The following is a 20,512-nucleotide window of genomic DNA, read 5'->3' as shown; positions in this document are numbered from 1 at the left end:
CCGGGGTGGACCACTCGCCTGTGCATTGGCTGGGAACATCTCTGCGCTGCTGACCCGTCTCCGCTCGGGATGGTGTCCTGCTGACCCCACTATGGACTGGACTCTTACTATTATGTTGGATCCACTATGGACTGGACTCTCACAATATTATGTCAGACCCACTCGACATCCATTGCATTCGGTTACCCACATATGCGGTCCTCTCCAAGGTTTCTCATAGTCATTCACATCGACGTCCCACTGGGGTGAGTTTTTCCTTGCCCTTATGTGGGCTTTGTACCGAGGATGTCGTTGTGGCTTGTGCAGCCCTTTGAGACACTTGTGATTTAGGGCTATATAAATAAACATTGATTGATTGATTGATTGATTTGTATATAAGATTTAGGTTTAGATTTAAGATCTAGCACTCACATTTAGATTTACATTTAGATTTAACATTTAGGTTTAGATTCAACATATAGGTTTAGATTCAAGATTTAGGTTTAGATTTAACATTTAACATTTAGATATGATATTTCGAGTCAACATCAAAATGTGATGAAAATTACCTAAATCTGTGAAAAGTGAGCTAAATCTGAGAAATATATCTGCTAGAAAAGTGTGCCTGAACTTTTACATTCGGCACCCCATACGCGCGCTCTCACTTGCCCACGCACACACGCGCACACACGCGCACACACACACGCACACTCGCGCGCGTGCACACGCGCACACCTCCTCCGGTGGGATCCTGGCGTGGAAAACATCATCGCCCCGACCAGGAGGTTGCAGGAGCTGGGCGCTGGCGTCATGGATGGGCGGCGCGTTGACGGAGAGCGGAGGGTGTTTTCCAGCTTTAAAAGAACCAGAGACGGCCCCTCTGACAAAGCCGCGCTGCGTCATCGACCTGGGGAGACTCTCGGAGACTTCCAATGGGCACAAGGCAGACACTTCAGCCACACTCGTCCCCTTAGCAAGCGCCGCACCTCCGCATCCACTCCCGCCAAGACTCATCCGGTGCGCACACCCACCACCTTTACACTCCATTCATTCAACTTTATGAGTCATTTGTTTATTTTATTATTTTTTTTGCACCATTGCTCCGTTGCTCATGCAGCTTCTCAGCCGAGGGAAGTTGTGCACCGCTTGTTGAATGCAGGATACGCGCGGCCCGAGCGTCTATTCCAAGTTCAGCTTTGAAGCTTCAGCCTGCAAGGAGCGAGGACTCCACTCTGTTACCGAGATGAAGTCTGCAGAAGAAGGTAAAGAAGCACTGCTTGTTCATATCTGACTTTGCATCGTGATATCATGCATGCATCTCCTGCGTATTGATGCTGCCAGTTGCATTTATACCTGCAATATACCTGACTTATATATACACATAAAGGGACAAGCGGTAGAAAATGGATGGATGGATGGATACACATAGGGCGGGTCTAATATGGCATGCAATCTATATTCTCAAACTTTTTACCTCCCTAGAAAACACGCTCTCCAGGTACCACTAAATGACCGACTTTAACATACAGTATAATAGTAGGCCTGAGTATTCATTACAAATAAGGCAGAGGTTTTATTCAACAAGTATATTTGATATTTTGGCCACTTTGAAATGACACCCAGGTTTGACCAGTAACACTGTGTTTGAATATTTAATTAAGTAGTTGTATGGCGTGCCACGAGATGGAGCCCGTGTACCACAAAATTCTAGTCGACGCTTAATTAATCATATACTACAGTCGTGCCCTCGATTATCACGGTTAATTGGTTCCGGACATGTTCAGTTCAGTTCAGTTCAGTTTCAGTTTATTTGGAACATGCTTACAATACAATGTAATTCATTCATTTATTTATTTATTTATTTATCACATATTTCCAGTTGTTTCTTTAGCGGGCCGTGGACCGATTGGTACCGGGCCGTACAAGAAATAAAAAAAATATATAATAATAATAATTTTTATATATTTTTTATTAAATCAACATAAAAAACACAATATATACATTATATATCAATATAGATCAATACAGTCTGCAGGGATACAGTCCGTAAGCACACCTGATTGTATTTCTTTATGAAAAAAAAAAAAATATATAAATAAATACCCATCCCCACCGGTCCGTGGGACAAATTTTCAAGCGTTGACCGGTCCGCAGCTACAAAAATGTTGGGGACCACTGCATTACAGCACGCCCGAAAAGGAGTAGGAAGAAACAGAGTTGAGTTAATCCTACCCCTTTTCACATCATATCGATTTAATCCAACGTCCTTGTTCTCTGTAACAGAACAGTCAACAAATAAATAATAAATAATAGATAATATACCATAGTAAGCATTCAAATATTAAATACATAAATAACATTTGTCTCAATAAAAATTGCAAAAAAAGGAGAAAAAAAAAGGGTTCAAGATGTTCATCATGATTCTTGTTCTGTGTATTTTGTGAACACTTGTAGTTTGAACAGTCTCTTAAACTGAATCATATTGGTGCTTTGTTTGATGACCGCTGTAAACAAATTCCCGCAAAGTAAGAATCACAAATTATAATATTGTCATAGCTAGAGCAATAAACATTTTTTTACAAACTTCTAAATGTGTTTTTAACGTTATGAGAGCCATCGAGATATGAAATAACACTATATAGTCACCTTAACACTCTTTTAATCCAATATAGCAGTAATTCTCAAATTCCCATATAGTGGGATGCCAAATAATCACATAGAGACTTAGACTTAGACCTAGACTTCCTTTATTGTCATTCAAATTTGAACTTTACAGTACAGATAAGAACGACATTTCGTTGCATTAGCTCGTTGTAGTGCAGGATAGAAGAGCAATAAGGTGCAGAGTGTTAGCATTTACGAAAGAAGGTGCAGATATAGATAGATAGATTACTGTACAGATACATTTATTGCACTTTTGCATGTGCATCCACGTTTACGGATGTATGTTATATTGTCCTTATTAAAGTACAGTTTTTATTTCCCTATATTCAAACACAGTGTTACTGTTCAAACTGCGTGCACTGTTACAGTGTCCGAAATATTAAATACCGGTATGCTTGTAAAAAAAAAAAAAACTGCCTTGCTTTTAATGAATACTTAGGCTTACTACCCTACTGTATTGTAATGTTGGTCATTAGGGTGGTACTTGCAAGTGTTTTCTGAGGTGGTACTTGGTGAAAAAAAGTTTGAGAACCACTGCAATGTGGTCACGCTGTGAGCCAATCAGTGGCCACGATACTGAACAGCATGCTCTGTTTGTTTTGGTCTCTTCTAGTGGCCAATACTACACTAGTATTGATTTTTTTTAAAGTCAGTTTTGCCATTTTTATGCTAGAAAATGCTTAATTTAGGCCAAAAATGTTGTAGAAAAGAAACATTTTTAAAAATACACACGGTGGGATGTGGTAAAGCGCAATATTTGAAGCTCAATGACTGTACAAACTCTTGACATTTCTCTCCATATAACAAAGACATAAATTGAGGGCATTATTGATTGTAGAGAAAGTTCAAGGGTTATCATATCAAACATATTTATTTATAAACGCTTTTCATACATAAAACAAATGCAACGCAAAAGGGCTTCACAGACTTGTCGTCCACGTGACGTTTATGACGCGTCGCCTTAGTTTCAACATTCAAGTCCTTGTTTATGCCTCTTATTCATGATTGTTGTTTACAAACGTCCTCGGGCCAATCAGAAGTTGTGCACAGTCTGCCTTATGTGGTTTCCTGTGGTGATGTCACTGGCTTTTTGCGGATTTGGGATTTAGTTTCGTCTTTGAGATTTCAGATGAACGGGTGCGGGTTTTATTATTATTCATTTTGGCCCCATGCTCTTATAATTGGGAGCAGATGTGTATATATATATATGTGTGTGTGTGTGTGTGTGTGTGCGAGTGAGGGAGAGAGAGAGAGAGACAATCGTGATGTGTCCGTTTAGGGATGCCGAGGAGCTTGCTTGGCAGGGAATCATGCTTAACCACTCACAGCCTCAGCAGTAACGCCGAAGGCTGCTTTATTATCACAGAACTTCACAAAGTCCGACACGCACGGCTAAAAACACACATCCTATTGGGTTTCTGCCATAACCTGCACTCAGCGTGTGTAATAAGTGTGGGTTCAGGCTTTTTAGCTCCAGAAGATACCAGATGGCTTCTGTGGGCAACCACCTATCTGTCCCTGAGGTCCCGTCAGTCTTGGCCTATTGTAGACCACAATCCCTATGGATAAATATATTCATTCTTTAGGTATGCATGTCAAGTTCTGCCTAGAGTCCAATGGCATGATCGAGAAAATGCTGTTGTTTTTTTCATTTATTTTGATTGAAATTAACTTTTTTTTTAATTTATTTAAAAACTATAATTTCACTTTCTAAAAGTTTAAAAAGAGCACAGTGTGTGCACAAAAGGAAAAAAACAACAAAAAAACCCACAGTTGCAAATCTTAGCAATGTATGTCAGGCTTGAAGTAAGGAGGTGTGTCACACTGGGTGGAGCGGGCAGAGATGCCGTCTTCTGAGGTCTGGAGGAGCGTAAAGCAGAAAAAGAAAAGCCATCGGACGAGTTCTATCTGGGAAACACTTTTAGATGAGAAGGAAGCAGGGATGAGTTTTCAGCGAGAAGAGGAAAAGTTGGATTTTGGTTTTATGTTTGAGCGCAGCCAGTGTGTGTATCAGCCTGATAGAGGTGAGTGATGAAAGTGCATTTCATTTTTTTTTTTTTTTTTTTATGTGGAAACTTTACTCTGTGCAATGTGACGATTATGCTGTTTGGGGGTTAAATGTGAAATTGCATCAAATATTTGTATAAAGCAGTGGTTCACAAACTTTTTTTCACCAAGTACCACTATAATGACCAGCATTACAATACAGTAGTAGTAGGCCTAAGTAGACATTAAAAACAAAGCAGAGGTTTTATTTAACAAGTATATTTATTTTTTTCCGACATTTGCAACATAACACACAGTTTGAACAGGAACACTGTGTTTGAATATACTGTAGACCAAAAAACACTGTATTTTAATCAAGTGATTCTTTGGGGCTGGCATACCGATAGTGATACAAGTACCACAGTTTGAGAATCCGTTGTATAAAGTGTGTATTTTGCAAAGAACCTACCTCATGCATGCCATTAAACTTGTAGTATACTGAACCTGTTTGCGCTATCAACTGTTAAGATAGACTAAATTTAGATGGCTAACCCATTTGTGTGTGACATATTTCACATGACGCAGAGCATTGTGGTGTACAAATACACCAAAGGGAAATACCCTTTACTGGCACACTGACTCAGTGAGCATTCGCCATAGTTATTATTCTTATTAAAAATAAGTTGACAACTGCTGATAAGACTGTAGCCGGTTGGCAGAGGTGGAAAACCTGCGAGGCTTTTCGGACCTTTTGTTGTTTATCCTCGCCGGTGCTTGCACCTCAGAGCGTGAGTGTGTTGTGCTGCAGATGCCTCCCTTCGACTTAATCACAAGCTCAGAGCGAAAGTGAGAGTGCTGTCAGATTTCCACTGGGGAGGGCCTAATTCACTCAGTGAGTGATGCAATCAATCAAATAAAGCATCCATCAGTCTGCTGCTGGAGGGATTCCTATAGAGTACACTTGACAGCAAGGAGTGCCAAACATAGTCTTAAATGAACTTATCCAGCAAACATGGTGGCAGCGCAATTTGGTACTACAGAGCAACCGCATATACAGTAACTGCTTTAAAATGATTGCTAAGCTTCTCCAGATGTTCATAGAATAAAGGAAGGAGTCAGTCTGTCGCTGGTAAGATTTGTATAGAGGAGCATTGTTTGCACATGTAATCAGAGTTCATTACCGCTGTACTATAATGACTCTGATCACCTTAATCTGGCGGGCACACATGGCTCCGTATTGAAAATCTGCTTATTTTTTTTCCCCAGATGCATTCAGCTACACACCAAATGTCACGCTATCCCTTCCACTGGGCATGGGCAACCCGTGTCTGGCTACCCAGTACCACACCTTACAGTCCAGTCCGATCATCTCCGTCACATCTTGTCACCAGACAGGCTACAACTTCCAGAATGACAACCATGTGGCATCAGGTTATTACTTGCCTCATGGCCTGAGACCAAACGGAGCTCCGGCCCTGGAAAGTCCTCGCATTGAAATCACCGCCTACAGTCAGTGTCCTGAGGACGAAGTGGAAGACAGCAACAGAGAAGACCACATCATCAAAAGAGGTGTTAACTCCATTGTGACGCTGACACTGCCCAGTGCAGATGGCTACCGTGATCCCAGCTGCCTCAGTCCTGCCAGCAGCATTTCTTCACGCAGCTGTAACTCCGAAGCCTCTTCATACGAGTCCGGCTTTTACAATTATGACAACTCCGCACAGAATTCTCCCTGGCAGTCTCCCTGCGTTTCTCCCAGAGGGTCCTCACTTTTGTCTTGCCCGCATGCCAGCGGGCCCGCAGCCTCACCTCACAATTCGCCTTCCAACTCCCCTCAGATCGGAGCTGTGGCCGAGGAAGGCTGGCCGGCTCAGCTTCGTAGCTCCAGGCCGAACTCCCCTTCCTTCAATGGCGGAGGCAACAACAACAGCAGCAGTGCCGGTGTGGGGAAGAGAAAGTACAGCTTCAATGATGCTCCCTACCACCAGACATCTTGTTCACCCCACCAGTCTCCTATTCCCTCCCCCTACGGCTCCCCCAGAGTCAGTGTCACGGATGAGAACTGGCTGGCCAACGCCAACCAATACACCAACTCTGCCATTGTGGCCGCCATCAATGCTCTAACCACAGATGGAGTGATAGATATGGGAGAGGGAATCCCGATTAAGACACGTAAGACCATGGTAGACCATTCATCGTCCATGGGCCTCAAGGTGGAGCCTGGTGGCGAGGAGCGAGGCCACGAGGCGGAGCTCGGCCATGAGGACTATCCTTCACGCCTCGTCCTGAAGAAGGAGAACTACTGCGGGGGGTTCTTAGAGGTGCCTCAGCATCCCTACTCTTGGTCTAAACCCAAGCCCTACCTAAGGTATGTGATGTATTTAGCTATTGGTATGTAAGAACATGAAAAATGATCACGGTTATCATTATCATCATGGTATTTTTGAATGTGCTCAAAAAGTACCTACAGCACTGTACACACACGCTGACATCTTAACCAAGTTTTATATTTATGTGTCTTGTACTTAGCGTGCTAGCTGCTTCTTTAGGAAATTAACAAAATGACAACGTTTTTCAACGTCTGGTAATCAATCACGCTTTTACAATAATCAAAACCTGAAACGATATTACTAACCATTGGGAATGTTAACACAATTTTTTCACACACCGGTAATTGTTACTTTTCTTTACAAAATGTAGATGCAGGAATAGCTCATTCCTTTATATCATCTAGAAAACATAATGCATCGATCCACTCTATATTGTTCCATTGAAACTATATTTTTATTTCCTGTCCAGTGTAGGGCTGCAACGGTCAATCGATTAAATTGATACATTTGATTAAAAAAGCTTCAATTTATCTTATGTATATATATATATATATATATATATATATATATATATATATATATATATATATATATATATAATGTTTATTAATGCACACAGGTTATAGGTGAAATTTCAATGTTGATGATGTACATTTATTAGAATAAAAGAATGAAGGTCATGCCAAGCAGAAAAAATCATTGTTTTTTTTAACTATTTTCCCTAAAGTACGCATTGAGGCTATAAAGTGTGTTTGAAATGATTACTCGATTAATCGAACTTATCTAAACTACTTGGTTACTAACATAGCTGCAGCCTTAGTCTAGTGTACACTTTACTGTGTCTGTAGATCACTCAAATTATAAGGATTGCTGCATATCTTAAATACCTGTAAAGTATCCAAAACATTAAAGGGGAACATTATCACCAGACCTATGTAAGCGTCAATATATACCTTGATGTTGCAGAAAAAAGACCATATATTTTTTTAACCGATTTCCAAACTCTAAATGGGTGAATTTTGGCGAATTAAACGCCTTTCTATTATTCGCTTTCGGACGTCACATCGGGAAGCAATCCGCCATTTTCTCACTTTCGTCGGTGTGTTGTCGGAGGGTGTAACAACACGAACAGGGACGGATTCAAGTTGCACCAGTGGTCCAAAGATGCGAAAGTGGCAAGAAATTGGACGAAATTTGTTCAAAATACGAGGCTGTGGGGAAAGCCGACGAAATGGTCAGTCGTTTGTTCCGCACACTTTACCGACGAATGTCTGCGACAGAGATAGCAAAAATGTGTGGATATCCTGCGACACTCAAAGCAGATGCTGACATCAACTCCAAAACTGGACAGATCAGCTTTCAGGAAAAGAGAGCGGATGAGGGTATGTCTACAGAATATATTAATTGATGAAAACTTTATTCATTACTCGCGGTTTTACGTAAATTATTATACATATATTTCAATCATTCGAGTACATTCGGGTAGTCTTGTGTAATGCAGTATTTTGTGTCTATTTAGGTATGGTTAACCTGAGTGCTGAAATCGTGGAAAAATATATGTTCTTAGCTCGCCTGTAATGGGCTGTCTGCACTTTCAAAGTGCATGTTGTTGCCAAATGTATTTCATATGCTGTAAACCTAGTTCATAGTTGTTAGTTTCCTTTAATGCCAAACAAACACATACCAATCGTTGGTTAGAGGGCGATCGCCGAATTTGTCCTCGCTTTCTCCCGTGTCGCTGGCTGTCGTGTCGTTTTCGTCGGTTTCGCTTGCATACGGTTCAAACCGATATGGCTCAATAGCTTCAGTTTCTTTTTCAATTTCGTTTTCGCTACCTGCCTCCACACTACAACCATCCGTTTCAATACATGCGTAATCTGTTGAATCGCTTAAGCCGCTGAAATCTGAGTCTGAATCCAAGCTAATGTCGCTATACCTTTCTGTTCTAGCCGCCATGTTTGTTTGTATTGGCATTACTGTGTGACGTCACAGGAAAATGGACGGGTGTATATAACGATGGTTAAAATCAGGCACTTTGAAGCTTTTTTTAGGGATATTGCGTGATGGCTAAAATTTTGAAAAAAACTTCGAAAAATAAAATAAGCCACTGGGAACTGATTTTTAATGGTTTTAACCCTTCTGAAATTGTGATAATGTTCCCCTTTAAACACAAAGCACATTTATTCCAGTTCACATGTGTTTGCATGGCGTTCTAGCCCCTTTGTGCTCCTATTACTATAGCAACCTGCACACAAACATAAAGGCACAACCACTGCCGCAAAAAATACATTAATATTTTATTTTTCAGTATGGTAGGCTTCTCCCCGGGCCCCCAATTGTGTCCCTCAAGGCATCATTTTCCAAGCCAATAGCACACCTTCCTGTCGGAAATCAAGTGTTTGATTAAGATAGTGACCGACAGGAAGTAATGGTGACAGGCCTGGCTGAAGAGGAAACAGTCTGTAGGTTAATCAGCCGGCTCGCCACCGTGGGCTGTCCCGCCATCAGACCATCTCCTTCTGTAGCCACGGTGATGTCATGCAACAACTGAGAAGACCAAGTCTCGCGCGAGGAAATCAGTCCATAGTGGGTCAACAAACAAGTTCCAAGTTGCCAGAGATTGGTTTCAGACCGTTCGGGTCGGAGATTTTGCGTTTAGCAGGCATCCGGTAGAATTATTGTCTTGCACGTGTTTGTTTTGGTTAAGATACCTTGGCGGTGTTCACATGGGAAGCGATTGACTCCATGTGGAGAACAATGATGTTGAAGGAGGCCAGCTGTAGGACCAAGGCAGGGTGTGATGCTGGTCCCATTCTATTGTGTAATTCCTCCGTCTCTATATACTGTACCTTTATTGTTATCAGATTGAAATAGATCAACACTGTAATAACTGGGTGAGATTTGTTTTTGTATAATATCCTTTGTCCTTTTGATCGGTGTCAGCTCCCACTTGTCACAATTTAGTATTAACACATTGAACTCAGAGCTACAGCACACTGGGCTCTCTTGTTATTATGAAAAGTAGACATAAATTGGTACTGATGATCAAGGGATTATTCATAATTCTCTTACAGACAATGTTGAAATGGAGAAGGATTAAGCCAGTTTGAATTACGAAAAGTGTCCAAAATTAAGGCCAATTTAAAGCAAGGTCATACGTTTTTCACTTTTGACAGAAATGGGCCCCGTGGAAAAATATCAAACCACATGCAGTTTCAACGAATATAATAGTGGGTAATAAAAAGACAAATGCAAAGACCTGTAGCCACGCGTCAGGTGTTTGTTCTAAAGTAAGTAGGCCGGTAATGTGGACCACAGCCATCAAAAAGTCACAATCTTGGATTTTCATGAATAAGTATATTTTATAGTGATACAACGATTGGGATAACAATAGTTCAATAATGTGTGATGTCATTACAGCCCATCTTTGCCAGCACTTGACTGGCAGCTTCCATCCTGCTCTGGCCCATACAGCTTACAGATCGAGTTACAGCCCAAGTCTCACCACAGAGCCCACTATGAAACTGAAGGCAGCCGTGGGGCAGTGAAGGCTCTATCTGGAGGTCACCCGGTTGTGCAGGTATGCTGTCTACCAGGTTAACGGCTTTGCCTCTTGACACACAGTCAGAACGTGCACCTTCATGCAAGTTCTCACAATTGCAATTTTATATATGATGATGATATTAATTATATTAATAATAATAAATATTTTATTCATACAGTGCTTTTCCAAAACTCAAAGACGCTTTACAGGATAAAAAACAAAAAGTCAAATTGTTATAGAAAATATAACAATAAAAAAAATAAAAAATAATAATGATCATCAATATACATGTTAAAATAATAACCATCATTTAATTATTAATATCAGTAATACAAATATTATTATTAATTATGTATGTATGTAAATCTATTCATTTTATTGATAAAGTGCTTTTCAAAAACTGAAAGAAAAAACTAATGCGTATAAAATAGCAAATTTAACACTAAAGAAATAATAAAAACAAAAATAACAATAATTGTTTGTTTTTTTATAATAAAAAAATGTATTTTAATGTTATTATTAATAATAATGACATTATTTTACTGTAAATATATATAATTATTGTTATTATCATTTATGATTAATATGAACTAAACATTTGTGTTGTCGGTACACCACGCTACATACTATATGTTAGCGCGCCATGTGTTTTTAAGATTCCCTAAATAAGGTCCAATCTGCTGCTGCATATGTTCATTTGTACCATCAAGCAGTTCACCCTGACTCAATTAGTATAGAGCAGAACCACGGCTTCTCACTGTTGAACTTGGCAAACACTTACAGAACACACGTTAGTCCGACCAGCAGCACATCGCATATCTCCTTTTTCACTGTCATCACATTGTGTGTGCATTTTGGTTTGCACAGGGTGAGGATCTAACAGAGAAAACACAAGTGATTATACACAAATTCAGAAAACGTCTGAAAATTAAATACAAAGTAAGGTTTTTAAAGTGACTATTATGCAGACAACTTTTGTTTTTACTTGCAAAACTTTAACGTTTGTGGTCCATCCCTCTCACTTACTTTGTCTCAAATTTTGTTAGCGCCACAGCTGTTTTGTAAATAGAGGCTGTCAGCACATGCTGGTGTGCTCAATGTCAATGTACTTGACAGCTGCAGGCCTGTCAACCCTTGGGTTTCCTCTGTTAATAGCAACAATGGTTCCCCATTCATCGCACACCTTTGTATACACTAACCAGACACTGCAAAGATCTAATAAATAAATAAAAACAACTACTACTCAAAGTTGTCCGTGTTACAGTGATCAGAATTTGCAGTGGTATATAACTGCACTGCATAGAAGTAACAGTATTTTGTGCCTTTCATGTGGACACATAGGTACACTGAAATAGAATTATAGAGAAAATGTGATGGCACTTGCTTGCCTGTACTGCATACCTCAGTCAAAGTGGGTTCCTGCAAATTGAAATAGTGCAAACCACTAGAAGCACGCTAAAAGGGTCTGCTTTAGAGTATGTGCTTTATCTATAGGAAGTGTGGGATACAACATCTGTCATATCGTATGATTGCGCCTGAGTGTATTTGATGTTTGAGTCTGCAGTCGTGTTGTTGTAACTATGAAGGATAGGACATGTCATATTCCCAAGTGCCCGGTGGTAATGAGTGGCAGGCGCTGGATGGGTGAGGTGCAGTCATGGAGAATGAGTCAATAATGACACAGGTCCACGGGTGTAGGAAGCAGCCAAGGAAGTGTGTGTACTAAAGACACAGAGTAAAAAGAACGGGAAGGGGCAGAGGGAATCACCGCGCAGCTGGGGCTTGGCTCGGATGCCTCTAGAGATGCTCTGCATCCTGCTGATTAGGGCCTTGGTGGCCCTGAGGTTGGCTGAATCTGGTGGTGGTGGTGGGGGTAAGGGGGTGTTTGTGGTAAAGAGTCACAATCCCAGCGCCCTTCGGACTCCACCTCCCCTCTGCACCCTCCGGTGCCTCGCTCTCAGGGGGAGTTGAGAATGTCACTCCTGTTGAACTGCTCATCCCTCAACCATTTCCCGAGCCTGCTGCAGCAGGACGCCCATAAGCTGAAGCTCAGTCATGCTAACGCATGAGCAGATGCACAAAATATGAATGTTGGTGACATGTGTGTCGGAAAGCAATGTTGGGTAAAAAATAAAACCCAACTCAATTAATTACAAACATGTAGAGATACAGTGTTTGTACAGACTACCACATCCTCTAAGGACAGCAACTGACTGTCAAGTCTTAACTGTTCATTCGATATTGTTTTCCAGTTCCTAAATAATACTGGAACCTCACAGAAAAATAACATTCTGGCAAGACTGTATGTGGTAAACTGACATATTATGCGTTAAGTAAAAACCTAACCAACCTGCTAAGCCAAATCACTGTGAATTCAGGGGGTCCACTACTCATTTAGTAAGTAAGATATTGTTCCATGTTCTGAGTGTTTTTCATTGAGTTTTTCATGGTCTAGTCCATTTGTAAAATCCATCCATCCATCCATTTTCTACCGCTTGTCCCTTTTGGGGTCGCGGGGGGTGCTGGAGCCTATCTCAGCTGCATTCGGGCGGAAGGCGGGGTACACCCTGGACAAGTCACCACCTCATCATATTCCATATATTTGTAAAACATTCCGTATATGTCCCTCCAAAATATTTCGGACTTAACACTTCCATTTACAATTTTATAGTTGGATAAGGAGATTGGAAACCTTAAGACTTAGACTTAGACTTCCTTTTTATTGTCATTCAAATTTGAACTTTACAGCACAGATAAGAACGAAATTTCGTTACATAAGCTCATGGTAGTGCAGGATAAAAAAGCAATAAGGTGCATATATAAATAAATAAATAAATATAAATAATATATATAATATATATATAAAATAAATAAATATATATAAATATATATAAATAAATAAATAGATTACTGTACAGATAAATATATTGCACTTTTTCACATGCGTCCACGTTTATGGATGTATGTTATATTGTCTTTTTTATTCCAGCGAGTTAATCCATTTTGGGGGAAGTGGAGGGGATAATTTAATTATGATGCGTTCAAGAGTCTTACGGCCTGAGGGAAGAAGCTGTTACAGAACCTAGAGGTTCTGCTTCGGGGGCTGCGGAACCTCTTTCTAGAGTCCAGCAATGAAAACAGTCCTTGGTGGGGGTGGGAGGAGTCTTTGCAGATTTTCTGAGCCCTGGCCTTAAAAGACCCATACCGTCCAGATTACCGAAATGTCACCATCAAAGTCTCTTTATATATATTATTGCTCCTGAAAATGAATCTGGCTATCATTTCCCCCCAAAATATCAGTTCGTTTTTAAGTAACGGTAGATAACTAATTGTACTCAGAAAGCCCCCTTTGTCGCCCTGGTCCATGATTACTTCCAAACTAATACAGTTAAAATCATGAGCAAAAAAACACTCCAAAGATTGTGTTTCTTCATGCTTTTTCAGCATTTTCCCAAGAATATTGAGGAAATCATCAGTAGAAGAGGATGCAAAATAGAATACTAGCAGCTTACTTTCTTTTATATCTCGTTTATGAGCTGCTCTTGTTTCTCAGTTTTTCCGCAGGTCTTTCTTCCCTTGAGGGTGCTCCTGATTGTTGGGATCGCATTTGGGGTCTTTTGAATATATTCCCATCCAAACTCTAACCAAATACCTTCTTCTTCAAAGTGTGAATCATTAAAAGGAGTGCTGCAAATTACACTCCTCTTGCTTGGTCCGTCACATTTTGCGCGAGTCAGTTTGACAAGAGAGGGCCATCATTTCTTCATATTCCCATCATTTGGAAATGTTTGCAGGCTGACCCCTTCTTTAGCATGTGGAAGACATATTTGATAGCTCCTTCAAATTATGCGCTTAAATATCGTGATTCGGGATTAAAATGCTATTCAGACACAAAGTACACGATATAAGGCTGATGCAGGCCACTTCACATTGTAGAGCTAAAATGGGCATCTCAAATTGTGCTGAAACTCATTAAAACAAGCCTAAAATCGCTTCTGTGCCTATTTTGGGGGGAATTATTAACTGTAGACATGGTTCAGAACTATAAAATACCCAAGTGCCAATGTCGTCAGCATTAGAGGGACCATTTAACTCACTGTCTCGTGCTGCTTGTTCTCAATATTCCAAATTAGTGCCATTTAATTTATTCTGACTCCCATGATCGGTCCTTTTTGTGACCCCAATGGCTGCTTTTTCACTTTATTTACAACAACTGACCACAACACCATTCAGTAATCTATTGGCTCCTCTCACAGTTTCCAATGGATCTGTTCTTTCACCACAACCATGGCAAACGACTCCAAGATGATTTTTGAAGCTGTGCTTTGGCAAACGCAACAACCTTTTACCTTTGATCACAACACCACTTTGACAATGATGGATGCATGTTTGTCCGTAAGAAAACAATGAAGGGAAAGAATGGAAATATGTAGAATTATTTTTCAGTGTGATTATCTGTATCAAGCAAGCTTGTGCAAAATTTTATACTTGCAATTTCAATTTGATTCATTTGAAAGAATGGAATTAGGATTTATTGACTCCATCTGACAGTATGTTGAATTTAAATTACAGGAAGTGGAATTAAAATAATTACAAATTAAACACAGATCTTTTAGCCACATAGCAGGAACACTTTCCCACATTTAACAATGGTTTTGACTTAAATAATGAAAAAAACACAATTAAACACAAATCAATTCCAATTTGAATACTTAGACAAAGTCAAGCAATCTGGGAACTAAATAATTTTCTCACTATTTTCAGTAATTTGAACATTATAATACATTAAATTAGACTAACTTTTAGAGATGCTTTTATTCGTAATTGTTGACGGAAAATATTTTGTTTGAATTTAAATATGTGTCCAGGATATGAACATCAGGTACATAATAGTATCCCTAGGAAATATGTAAGTCATGCATATACTGTGAAGCATGATTATGGAATACACCATGGTCATCTTTTAGAATTTCATGAAACTTGATTAAAAGTCAACTCTATTGCCTCTATTTCAAATTTGAATTACAATTATACTTCCGGTTTGCAAATCTCAATTCAGTTCAAAATAATACAATCTAAAGGGAAGTTAGGGGACATCAGGCTCTGATCTAAAATGTGGGATCTGGTGAAGATGCTTCCCAAGCTTTAGGGATCATATTAAGTCAGGAAACGCAGAGACGTTCAACAGGCCCTTGGTAACAAAAGACAATAACACCTGTTTAGTATTAACCCTAATATACAGCACAATCCTGCATATGGCTAGTTCATATAGGATAATGACAGGCCTATAGGGCTTTCTGTCTTTGTCAGTCACACATACACACAACCTCAGTCACTCTCTCATTAAGTCTAAAGCAGCAACAGACATGGTGTAATTTCAACAGGATGTGGCCATCATCCCTATTAACATGTGCGTGACTTAATACCCATCTCCCTTGCTCTGCAACTATATGTAATGCACATCACATTTGCAGTATGTTTCCACCTCGGCTGGATGAAAGACCTCAGAGAAACATGTGCCTGGTCCTTTGCACATGTAAGTCCACCTTGCATCCGGTATTCGATTTCCGTGTAATGTCCCAAAGAAAACCCATGGCCTTCTGGGCGATGTACAAAGGCAACTAAATTCTTATTAAATCTAATACCTCCACTGGTTTGATATTGACAAGGCTTTGGGGTACCCCGTTGTGTTGTTAGAGTGCTAAGTCATAACTAATATTCAAAACCCAGAGAGGTATTTATGCTACTTTTAAGAAGTCATTTTACTTACACTTGGGCAATAACCAAAAAATACACAATATAGTTTTCCATTTTGCTTTTTTTTGCAGGCATTGAAGAAAAGACTGAAGCTCTTGGTAGTGTATTGGTTCACATAGCTGACATTAACGCAGTTGGTGTGGGTATGATTCCTGGTCAAATCACAATCATAATTGGCTACCAGTCGAAGGTGTGGTCTGCCTTTTTTCAGTGAAACAGCTACGATTTGCGCAAGCTCCCTTGCATTTGCGATCCATCCATCCATTTGCTACCGCTTGTCCATCTCGGGGTCGCGGGGGGTGGCTGGAGCCTATCCCAGCTGCATTCGGGCGAAAAAGTGGTATAAAAATGGACAGGATTTCCTCCCTTAGCCAAAAAAAAAGCTTTGAATGTGAGTGTGCCCTCTGATCGATTGGTGTACAATCAGTGTACCCCACCTTTTGCCCAAAGTCAGCTGGTACAGGCTCCAACTCACTGTTGACCTTAAAGGACCAATAGTGTCCAGATGATCGAAATTTCACCAACAATTTCTCTGTATGTATATTTTATATAAAATATAAATATGGCAATCATTTCCCATAGTAGCAATTTGTTTTTGAAGAATGGATAGTTAACTAACTGTATTTGGAACGCCCCCTTTTCATACTCGATATGCCTCCCCCTTTGGTGGGACGTCATCCACAGAACTGGAGTCCATTTCCCCACATAGACAGTGTGGGTAAAGGCATGTAAAGCTATTATTTTGATTACTTCTTGAATGTTTTTGTCGCCCTGGTCCATGCTTCGAAACTGATATCGTTAACGTTATTTTCGGACTACCCAGCTCTTCCATCTTCTCTTCCATAGACACAACAGCCTGTGTGTCCTTGTGCTCTTTCAGCATTTCTTCAAGCATCTTGAGGAAAACATCAGTAGAAAAGGACGGGAAAATAGAATCTCATCTTTTTCTCAGCTTTGAGCGCCGGGCCTGCGCTTCTTTTTTCGTTTTTCCGCAGTTTATGACCAGAGGTGGGTAGTAACGCGCTACATTTACTCCGTTACATCTACTTGAGTAACTTTTGGGATAAATTGCACTTCTAAGAGTAGTTTTAATGCAACATACTTTTACTTTTATTTGAGTATATTTATAGAGAAGAAACGCTACTTTTACTCCGCTACTTTTATCTACATTCAGCTCGCTACTCGCTACTAATTTTTATCGATCTGTTAATGCACGCTTTGTTTGTTTTGGTCTGTCAGACAGACCTTCATAGTGCCTGCGTTTCAACAAATACAGTCACTGGTGACGTTCACTCCGTTCCACCAATCAGATGCAGTCACTGGTGACGTTGGACCTATCAAACAGAGCCAGGGGTCACATGACCTGACTTAAACAAGTTGAAAAACTTATTGGGGTGTTACCATTTAGTGGTCAATTGTACGGAATATGTACTGTACTGTGCAATCTACTAATACAAGTTCCAATCAATCAATCAAAAGTGTGAAGGAAAAAAGACAATTTTTTATTTCAACCGTACATCCCGTCAAAAGCCTAAAGACTGACTGCACAGTTCCTGTCTTCACAATAAAAGTGCTGCTCCATCGCGCCTGCGCTTTCAAAATAAGAGTCTCCGAAAGCCTGCGCAAACAAGCTAGCAAGCTACGGAGTTTGCCGCCAATGTATTTCTTGTAAAGTGTATAAAAACGAATATGGAAGCTGGACATATAAGATGCCAAAAACCAACCACTTTCATGTGGTATTAGACAGAAAGGAGGAACTTTTTTTCTCCTCCATTTGAAAATGTGGACGTTTGTCATCACTACTGTCTGATTCCAATCAATGCAAGTCATCAGAATCAGGTAATACACCAACTTATATTCTTGTCTTCATGAAAGAAAGGAATCTATATGTGTTAAACATGCATGTATATTCATTAAAACACTATTAACATGTAAACAAAAACGGCAAAAAAAATACATATAAATTATATACTGTATATATCAATGTATGTATATATATATATATATATATATATATATATATATATATATATATATATATATATATATATATATATATGTGTGTGTGTATATATATATATATATATATATATGTGTGTGTGTATATATATATATATGTATATATGTGTGTGTGTGTGTATATAAATATATATATATATATATATATATATATATATATATATATATATATATATATATATATGATATGTGTGTGTATGTTACTCATCAGTTACTCAGTACTTGAGTAGTTTTTTTACAACATACTTTTTACTTTTACTCAAGTAAATATTTGGGTGACTACTCCTTACTTTTACTTGAGTAATAAATCTCTAAAGTAACAGTACTCTTACTTGAGTACAATTTCTGGCTACTCTACCCACCTCTGTTTATGACTCAGTATTTCTCTCTTTGAGGGTGCTCCTGATTTTCTGAATTGCATTTGTTTTGAGTATTTCAATTTTTCTCATCCAAACTCCCTTCTTCGAAGCCAGAATCATTAACATTATTGCTGAAAATTAACTCCCTGGAGAGGTCCATACTTTCCTCATAGTCCGAATCATTTGAAAATGTACTCAGAGTCGCCCCTTCCTGCTCAGTGGCTTTGTGGTTAGAGTGTCCGTCCTGAGATCGGTAGGTCGTGAGTTCAAACCCCGGCCGAGTCATACCAAAAACTATAAAAATGGGACTCGTTACCCCCTGCTTGGCACTCAGCATCAAGGGTTGGAATTGGGGGTTAAATCACCAAAATGATTCTCGAGCGCGACCACCGCTGCTGCTCACTACTCCCCTCACCTCCCAGGGGGTGGAACAAGTGTGTGTGTGACTATCAGTGGTACTTTAACTTTTTTTTTACTTTAGTGTTATTGCTACAACCTGCAACAATGCATCTGGCAGCCATATTTGATCATTCCTTCAAATAATGTGATTCGGAATACAGATGCTACCAAAACACATACTACGCAAAATGAAATGGCCTCCAGTCTTCTGTAGGTGACGTCAGCAGGCTGATGCAAGCCCACCCACATTTTGGAACTAAACGTAAGCGTTCCAAACTCATCCGAAATCAAGCCTAAAATCCCAATTGGGTGGAATTTTATTTTTAGACATAATTTTTAGGTCCCGTACTATGAAATAACGCTGCCAGAATTGGAGTGGCCCTTTAAACAAGCCTTATTTTTAGGGATTTCAAAGGATGCTGAATACATTCAATTGGGCAGGGAGATGATGGAGTCATGTCAGAAAGAAGGGACAGCTTGGATGAGCACAGACTTAATTGGATACAGCAAAGGCTGGTTGCATGACCGTCAGCATGTGGAAGAAAAGGCAGATGTGAATCTACTAGTCTGTCTCTCTCCTCCCCTTCCCCTGGTCTTCTTTTCTTTTTCCAAATTCTCCGCGCCACGTGGACTGCTACAAGTCATGACATTTCTCCAGGCGGTGATGAAATCACTGCAAGGGAGATAAAGTACCGCCTCTGCAGGCCTGCACGGCGTATTTCCACTCAATCAGGCAACTTCTGGAGCATGTCATAAAAGAATGTATACATTCAAACGCTGTATACTTTAAACAGATCGTTTAGTGTTTCCAATTAGCTGTAAATCATTAAAACTCCGTTTTTAAAAGAGATAACGGCTCTGCGGTGGTTCACAAGGGAGTGAATGATTGCAAGTGGAAAGGGTTTGCACCCACCTTCTACTCCCTTCTGCAGCTCAACACCCTTCCACATCATCACGACTGACCCAGACAATACAGCTGCATACAATTACACAATTAATGCATCAGCTGCCATATCCACAACGCGCGTGAGCCGCACTGGCTTACAGTGAGGGGTTATGGAGGGACGTAGCTGACACATTGGCAGCAATTGGCACTCCGTTACAGCTGCAAATCTGTTCAAACTCGGTTTCGATTATTTAAAAAATAAATATCCAGCACACGTGCCAGATAGACCGAAAGCTCATCTGGTCAAAATTAACCTCTCCGTGGTCTTGCCTTATTACGCCGCATTACACACATACACAAAGACCAGGGGGAAGCCTCCGCCGACAGGCCACACTCGGTGTTTAAAGCATGCACGTTGGCCTTTCTCCACCTTTTGGGATCTGCGATGTGCATTCTACTCAAGTATTTGACTGAGTATTGCAGGAGTGCGGCAGGGAGGAGGTGGCTTGGTGGCATGGGGAGAGGGTCAGGAGAGCACATATGGTAAATGGATAGATGGAGGAGGCTGTTGAGAAGTCCAGCATCACAT

At 40.1% G+C, this 20,512-nt stretch overlaps 1 protein-coding gene across 1 annotated transcript in view; it reads left to right on the top strand.

Annotated features, from left to right (window-relative positions):
- Positions 1–1,113: 1,113 nt before the first annotated feature.
- The window catches only part of LOC133592254 (nuclear factor of activated T-cells, cytoplasmic 1-like), a 104,211-nt gene continuing 84,812 nt past the window's right edge, over positions 1,114–20,512 (top strand). Inside the window, exons 1-3 of the mRNA XM_061944830.1 lie at positions 1,114–1,241; positions 5,896–6,997; positions 10,380–10,539. Of these exons, the coding sequence (XP_061800814.1) occupies positions 1,133–1,241; positions 5,896–6,997; positions 10,380–10,539 (1,371 nt within the window). The 5' untranslated portion in view covers positions 1,114–1,132. The remainder of the gene's footprint in view (positions 1,242–5,895; positions 6,998–10,379; positions 10,540–20,512) is intronic.

This window comes from Nerophis lumbriciformis, linkage group LG04, assembly GCF_033978685.3.
Source record: "Nerophis lumbriciformis linkage group LG04, RoL_Nlum_v2.1, whole genome shotgun sequence".
NCBI classification, from domain to species: Eukaryota; Metazoa; Chordata; class Actinopteri; order Syngnathiformes; family Syngnathidae; genus Nerophis; species Nerophis lumbriciformis.
Note: the sequence above shows the minus strand (reverse complement) of the source record. Positions and strands in the feature narration are given on the sequence as shown.